The 7489-nt window shown below is 35.2% G+C and overlaps 1 protein-coding gene across 2 annotated transcripts; it reads right to left on the bottom strand.

The window, feature by feature from the left end:
- Nucleotides 1-2957: 2957 nt before the first annotated feature.
- Nucleotides 2958-5644, bottom strand: LOC137952533 (probable indole-3-pyruvate monooxygenase YUCCA11). 2 transcript variants are annotated; one of them, XM_068799612.1, is made up of 4 exons: nt 5630-5644; nt 3644-4243; nt 3211-3567; nt 2958-3122 (listed from the first exon to the last, which is right to left on the bottom strand). In XM_068799612.1, the coding sequence occupies exons 1-4, from the start codon at nt 5642-5644 to the stop codon at nt 2958-2960; spliced, it is 1137 nt and encodes a 378-aa protein (XP_068655713.1). The 2 variants fall into 2 exon arrangements, with proteins under 2 accessions (XP_068655713.1, XP_068655714.1); XM_068799613.1 differs by lacking the exon at nt 5630-5644 and having other exon boundaries at nt 3644-4249.
- Nucleotides 5645-7489: the final 1845 nt, after the last annotated feature.

The raw sequence follows: 7489 nt of genomic DNA, 5'->3' as shown, positions 1-7489 counted from the left end.
TTAATCACGATTTCAAGGTTAAGGGTTAATAGCCAATAGTTGAACCATTGGCTATCAAAAGCCAATGGTTCGGGTTGGGGTAGGTTTTGAAAAATCTGAATTCGATTCCGAACCCTGACCCCAAAACCCAAACGGAGTTGGGAATTCATCCGCATCTCCACTTCATTCTCGTATCCTTCAATCATGTCCCCGGTCCTTCCCCCTACCCTTCAAACCCGTCCCTACCCCATCCCCAACCTGACCTCGCATCCCTGATCATACGCGGCCCATCCCTGACTTCCCCTACTCTATTCGTCTGGTCCATAAGATAATGACCTATTAAAAAATTTATAAACTTGTCCTTAACAAAATTTATAAACCTGTCCATAAGGAGCCATTAAAAATTATAATTTTTTTAATATTACAAAAATCTCAACACACCATAGAAACCCCATAACTTCAAACTTTGTTAATGTAAGCCATTAGGCATTGTCCTCTAATTACAAAACGATCTAAATCATTTATTTTTCTTAACATTAAAATATATATTACTAATATATTTATAAAGGGCATTATGGGATTAAAACCCAAGTTGTTCCTTATTTTGTGCTATTGTTATTATCCTAGCCTTATAGGAAAACCTTTGATATTTTACCATAACCACGCCAGTCACCTCCTCTTATTTAGGTTTTTTTACCAAAATACCAGTTTAAAAAAACTTATTTATGAAAACAACAATGACCTCAACTTATTTGTAAAACTACCTAACTTTGACCGGTGGACAGTCAAAGGTGACACGTAAGCTTTGACTACTTATGTGTCGCCACATCACCAGTGCGATATTGTAGATTAACACATCGTCTGCCACGTCAGTATAGTTGACACGTATTCTGCCATGTCATTATATGATAAAATATTGAATAAATTTTTAAAAAATCAAATACACTTTTTATTACCTTATATATAAAATAATAAATTATTTAAAATTTTTAATAAACGATTAAAAAATTAACTCTTACTTATTTAACACCATTTAATATCAATTAAAATATTTATTAATTAAAAAAATTACAGTTACACTTTTTATTTTTTCATATTTTAAAAAATAAAATAAAATAAGTAAATTAATTATATTTAAAATATTTATAAATTAAAAAATAAATAAAAGTTATTTTAGAGTTTAAAATACGATTTATTTGTATACTTTTTATCACCTTATTTAAAAAATAATAATATTTAGAAATTTTAAATATTTATAAATAGAAAAAATCTAACTCTTACCCATTTATTATGGATTTAAAATATTTATAAATTTTAAATACTTATAAATAGAAAAAATCTAACTCTTACCCATTTATTATGGATTTAAAATATTTATAAATTTAAAAAATCTTACTCTTAAGTCTTACCCATATATTATCGATTTAAAATATTTAAAATTTAAAAAAATATACAAAAAAGTTATTTTAGAGTTTAAAAATACAATTTATTTGTATACTTTTTATCACCTTATTTACAAAATAATAATATTTAGAAATTTAAAATATTTATAAATAGAAATAATCTAACTCTTACCCTTTTACTATGGATTTAAAATATTTATAAATAGAAAAAATTTTACTTTTAAGTCTTACCCATATATTATCCATTTAAAATATTTATAAATAAAAAAATTTACTCATAAGTCTTACCCATATATTATCCATTTAAAATATTTATAAATTAAAAAATATACAAAAAAGTTGTTTTAGTGTTTAAAAATATAATTTATTTGTATACTTTTTATCACCTTATTTACAAAATAATAAATTATTAAAAAATATATTATTTAATTAAAAATCTTACAAAACTTTACAATAATTTTAATTTGGCAGAAATTTCATTAACATAAAATCAGAAATTAAACAGTAAATCACAAAAAAAATCAATACAGTAATTATGCACTTAAATTCAAATCAACATTATAATTAAATACAATAATTAGATTCAATTAACAAAACAATCCATCTCCTTTCTGCTCTTCTTCATCCTCTTTTTCGCAATTTCTACGGACGTTCGTCCCTGAAGAGGCGCAGGAAACAGGATGAAAGAAGAACGGAACGACATTCGAATCTTTTCATCTTCTTAAACCCCACGTCTTCAGCCTTGGATAAACCTCTTCAATTAACAAAAACCCTAAATCGGCTTCTGAAATTCAAATTCAAGTTTGGAGGGTGAGTAGGGCTTCGGTTTTGAGAGAAGGGGCGGCGAGAGGATGAACAGAGGGGAACGGAGAAGAAGAACGAGAGATGAGGCTGAGACGAAGAGAGAGTGGTTGAGAGGGGGGCGTCGAGGGCGAGGCCGAGCGGCGGTAGCAATAGAGTGGCCGACGCTGAGTGGCAACAGCAGGGGAGAGGCGGTAGCAGGAGCGAGGGCGAGAGGAGAGGAGAAGTGAGGAGAAAGATGGAGGAAGAAACATTAGCACGAAAAAAATATAACAGAGGGCTTACGTGGAGTGAGCTGACGTGGCGAGAGATGACGGGGCAAAAAGGGAATGATAATGACATGTCAGATGAAGTGTAAAAATAATGATGTGGCAGCCCATATGTTCAACTACCATACCGCAATGAGGTGTTGATACATAAGCGATCAAAGCTTACGTGTCGCCTTTGACTGTCCACATGTACAGTGGACCGGTCAAAGTTTGGTAGTTTTGCAAATAAGTTGATATCGCCGTTGTTTTCATAAAATAAGTTTTTTCAAACTGGTATTTTGGTAAAATTCCCTATTATATTTACTAATAGGGTAATGAGCATTAGGTCGAGTTTGTGAAGAACCTGACTAGATAATGGCAATGTACCTAGTAGCAGATAGCTCCCGAGTCTAATCAAGCTTTGTTAGAGGAAGTTTCTATAAGCACATAGCGTTCCATTTATATTCAGACTAATCAATCTAAGCAACTTATTACATGTAATTTCCAAACTGGTTCCGAAGCAAGGTTAGATAACCTTCCTGATGTCGTTCGCTATGTTTTCCGCATCCATGGAAATACCGGAGAGTCCTTTACCGGAGAAACCTGCACAGTACAGACCGTTTCTTCCCTTCCAGTGTCGGGGAAACCTTTCTTTTGGCATTCCTTTAGCATTCATCAGGCCGTCGTCATCCTGGAAAGATTTACAGCACTTATTTAATATTCATCTCATCGAGGAGGAACAGGAAGCGGCTTGACGAGCAAGACGTGCAAAAACCTACCTTGAGCCATCTCTTCGCTGTACTCCTGTATCCCGTCGCGAAGACGATAACATCGAAGTTGCGAGTCTGCCCATCAGAAAAACTCACTTTCTTCTCCCGAATACCTTTTAAGGAGGGCACCACCTTGATCTTTCCTAGTACAATCTTTTCGATTGTTCCGACGTCGATCACCGGGGACCTTCCCGTTTTATCTTTGAGCCGAAAGGGCCCTTCACTGGGTCTCTGGATTCCATACCTGGTAAGATCTCCGTAGTGGAGTTCGCCAAGCTCGACAGTAATTATGTCCACTATATCACAAGGCAGCTGCTTCAATAGGACCATTGCTTTGTGGATCATGTTCCTCGTAAACACATGAAACTACAGAAAAAGATGTTAGAATGAAAGGAAACTTTAATTGATGAGAGAACATGGAGTCTTCAAAAAGAGAGATTACCGGACTTCTCACGACTATTGACACCTTAGCACCGTGGTTGCAGAGATCAAGGGCAATCTCCATACCAGAATTGCCGCACCCAACAACCAAAGCAGACTTGTTGCTGTACTTTCCTCCAGTCCTGTACTGAGAGGAGTGCATTACCTCCCCAGTGAAGCACTCCAGTCCAGGTATACTGGGAATGAATCCTTCGCCGTTCTCACCAGTAGCAACAACCAGAAAGCTCCCCTGATACTCTTCCATTACATCTGTTTTCGTGTTCCTCGCCTGGACAATCCAAGCCTTGTCCGCCTGACTGAACGTAGCGGACTCGACCGATCGACTGCACAGTGGTTTGAGATCGAAGCGGGACACATACTCGTCCAGGTATCTGACGAAATCTTTTCTTGGGATAAAAGTTGGTGCGGTGGGAGGGTAAGGCATATGGGGAAGTTCACAGAACTCCTTGGCTAAGTGCAGGTGCAAACGATCGTATGCGCGATGCTTCCACAACGAAGCAAAGCAGTCTTCCTTCTCCAGAATCAAATTAGGGACTGATAAGAGGTTCAAACACGCTGAAGTGGCCAGTCCCGCCGGGCCTGCCCCGACAATAATCACGCTCTTCATCTTGTTTTCTGACTGGGAGCACCTAGTGGAAGCCATTGGCAATTGCAAGAGAACCCGATTAAAAAGAAGACTGTAATTGACTTGCCTAATTTTGTCCAGAAATCTACCATCCATGAATATGTAGTGTTTCCAAAGTCATAAAACTATAAATCCAGCATTGATATATAATATGTGGCATATAATTATCCGCCATTGATACGAAACCATAAAAAGCTTTATTCTCTTGAAGAAAAAAGAAACACAGAGAATAATTGGTGCTCAAATGATGGAAAGCTTTTGTTTTTCAAAGCAGGAAAGTTAGCATTATGCCATTGGGGATATAACTGTTATATTGCATTAAACTCTTCACATAACATATAGCCTACTTGTTCTTAAAGACCGTAAAGACTACATTATGATGAAATTGGTTATACTTACATATGGCTGAAGTATAGACCAAAACAAAATTGAAAGCTTTGATTCAAAATAACAATCTTACTGTTACTGCTCATACAATTTGCATAAAAATCAAGTAAAAACAGATTTTTTGGAAAGGAAAAAATTGCTCATACATGTTTCTGAAATCTAAAATACTTTGCAAGAACGACAAATACCATCGCAAAATTTTGAGGTGAAATCCATTGACAATCTAACACGCGTCTAACGACAAATACCGTTGCAAATTTTTTTGTCGTAAACAACGAATCTGCGGTGAAAAATTCACATAACTAAAGGAAAAACATGCTTTGTACTCAAATGTTCCACATTATACTCCCTTAAATTTAAAAACAACTAGTAGTCACTAAAATCTCAACTACATGATACTGTTTTACCTGGGTGATAGAGCCATAGAACTGTTGATCAATTCGTTCTCACAACGTTTGCTATCAGCAAGAGACAATGTGAGCCGGTCTAGAGCAGCCCGTATGCCATTTAAAGTAGTTTGGCTACTCCTGAGAGAGAGAAAGGAACCAAAAAAGTTGGTTGCCTTTTTTCCCGCAGGATCTGTGGTTTAACTTTATTACCATGCTGAGGATTCTCTTGAAAAAGGAGAGTTGACACATGTATCATACTCCGTAGATGTACTCGAGTATGAAAGAGCAATATAAGTAGCTGTTATAAAAACGTTATTCTAGTGTAGCTAAGAGTTTCATGCTTTATATAAAAAATCTTCGCACATATAAGCCCATTTGCAAGTACATGTAATCCTGGTAAAGTTGGGTCCAACACCCATCCCAAAATGATTAGCCAACTTAGGAACCTCTTTCTCAACTAATAAACTCAAAATCTTTGTATTCACTAATTCATGTAGGACTATTCCTTAACACTCTCCCTCAGGTGTAGGCCCTCTTTTGTGACTCTACATGTAGATAATTTGGGTGAATGCCCACGTATGAGTACCTGCTCTGATACCATGTGAAATTGGGTTCAAGGCCTATCCCAAAATAACTAATTAATATAGGAAACTTATTTCCCAACTAATAAACTCAAGATTTTTGTACTCACTAATCCATGTGGGATTATTCCTTAATAATCATTTGCAACAATAGTGAACTAGTAGTGATATTGGGTGATTATTGTGGCAACACTTTTGGAGTCTTTTAAAACTACCGATTGTTATTGATCTTAAGACTGTCAATATAGCTTATGCTAGAATTGTGGTTTCAAAATAAAGTTTTAAGTTATGAGTTTTAACTTCTTTTAGGCACAATCATCGAACAAGGGCACATTACTATTTTGTTGCTCTCGCTCTAGTTTATTTTTGGAGAAGACATGAAGCCAGTGGCAAATTTATTTTCGATTTGGCAATTTGAGTTCTACTTGTAGTAGGACTACAAAATTGTTGATCAAACTCTAACCCTGATTGATTGTCTTCCACATAAACTTTAAAAGATGAACTCCAACATGAAGTCAGGCTGTGGCGATTACGCCGCAACGTATTACTGCCAACCTCCTCCATACATGCTTCCTCCCCATCAAAATCCAAACTATTGAAATCTATGCTTAGGATATATAAACGTAGCGAAGGCGGGACATACCGCCCAGTTAGGGCCATCAAGAGTCATCTGTAAGCAGAATTTCTAAATAACATGTATGAAATTCATAAAAAAAAAAAGACTGAGAGCGGAAGCCATGGCAGTCAAATTTCAGGAGTTTCCAAAAAAATGTCTAATATATCCAAAGTGCTATTGATGGAGTCACATACCTCTTTGCTAAAGCAGATTATTTGTTCCTTTTCTATGAAAAACTTCACGTACCAACTTCTCAAAACTATTTGCCATCAAAAGAGAAGAAGTTGGAACTGATGGGTAGTTACAAATGTCCCACTTTTCCTACATCTAAGGGAAAACCACGTCAGAATGGGTGAACTCATGGAACATATCTAACATTCTCCAACTTGACCCATTCAATACTTACTATGTACCATTGAATATTGATACATCCTCAAAAAATTTCCTTTAGATATAATATTCTTATATCCAAACAAAAGAATTTAAATTTCATGAATCGTGATGATAATTTCTTTAGAGCAAGAATTACCTTCCACGTATCACAATGCAACTTTTTCTTTTGAATGAGAACCATATGTGGCACATATCTTTATGAAAGAACTTCCAAATGCTCATTCAGGATCACCAAAATTTAAACATTCATTGCTATTCTCTAAACTTGATGTATACAACTAAATAAAAGATGACAAATATGAAATTAAAAAAGTTTTTTAATGGACAAAATACAATATAAACTTATCTCAATCACATAAAAAACTACATAGTAGAACTAAGTCCCATATGTTCCACATGTCCCTTCTAAGTAATAGGTAGTTGACCTTTTGACAACTAATCAACAACTATCAATCCAGTACTGACGTGCTCCACAACCACTTTGTTTTCTTTGACATGTTATCGAATAGCTAAATACTTAATGTCAATGTGTTTACTACGATTTTCGCTCTTATTTTTTTTGCCAAAAATACTATAGCAGAATATTGCAGTAAATCCTCAATAACATGGAAATCGTGTCAATAATTTCAAACTCAAAAAATAAAAATCTTCAACCATATAGCATGTGATGTCGGTTCAAAACATGCTCCAAACCTCTGCTTCTGTGGTAGTAGTAATCAAAAAAAAAAAATTTGCACTTCTCCAAGAAATGACCCCTCTAACTAACAAGAAAACATATCCTAATGTTGACTTTCTCGAGTTAAAGCACCCAGCAAAATCATAATCTGAATATCCCATCACCTATTTGTAAGTTTGT

The sequence above is a fragment of the Aristolochia californica genome, unplaced genomic scaffold, assembly GCF_029961685.1.
Source record: "Aristolochia californica isolate CCGP_79_NKW_82.1479 unplaced genomic scaffold, dmAriCali1.0.hap1 SCAF_16, whole genome shotgun sequence".
NCBI classification, from domain to species: Eukaryota; Viridiplantae; Streptophyta; class Magnoliopsida; order Piperales; family Aristolochiaceae; genus Aristolochia; species Aristolochia californica.
The sequence above is the reverse complement of the archived record's forward strand: the minus strand, read 5'-3'. Positions and strand labels throughout refer to the sequence as shown.

Bases quoted from the DNA above. Each gene is read 5' to 3' on its own strand.
- LOC137952533 (XM_068799612.1), bottom strand. The intron at 3,568-3,643 runs GTAATCTCTCTT...CTTTTTCTGTAG, and splicing joins CAATAGTCGTGAGAAGTCCG to TTTCATGTGTTTACGAGGAA. The intron at 3,123-3,210 runs GTAGGTTTTTGC...AAATCTTTCCAG, and splicing joins CAGCGAAGAGATGGCTCAAG to GATGACGACGGCCTGATGAA.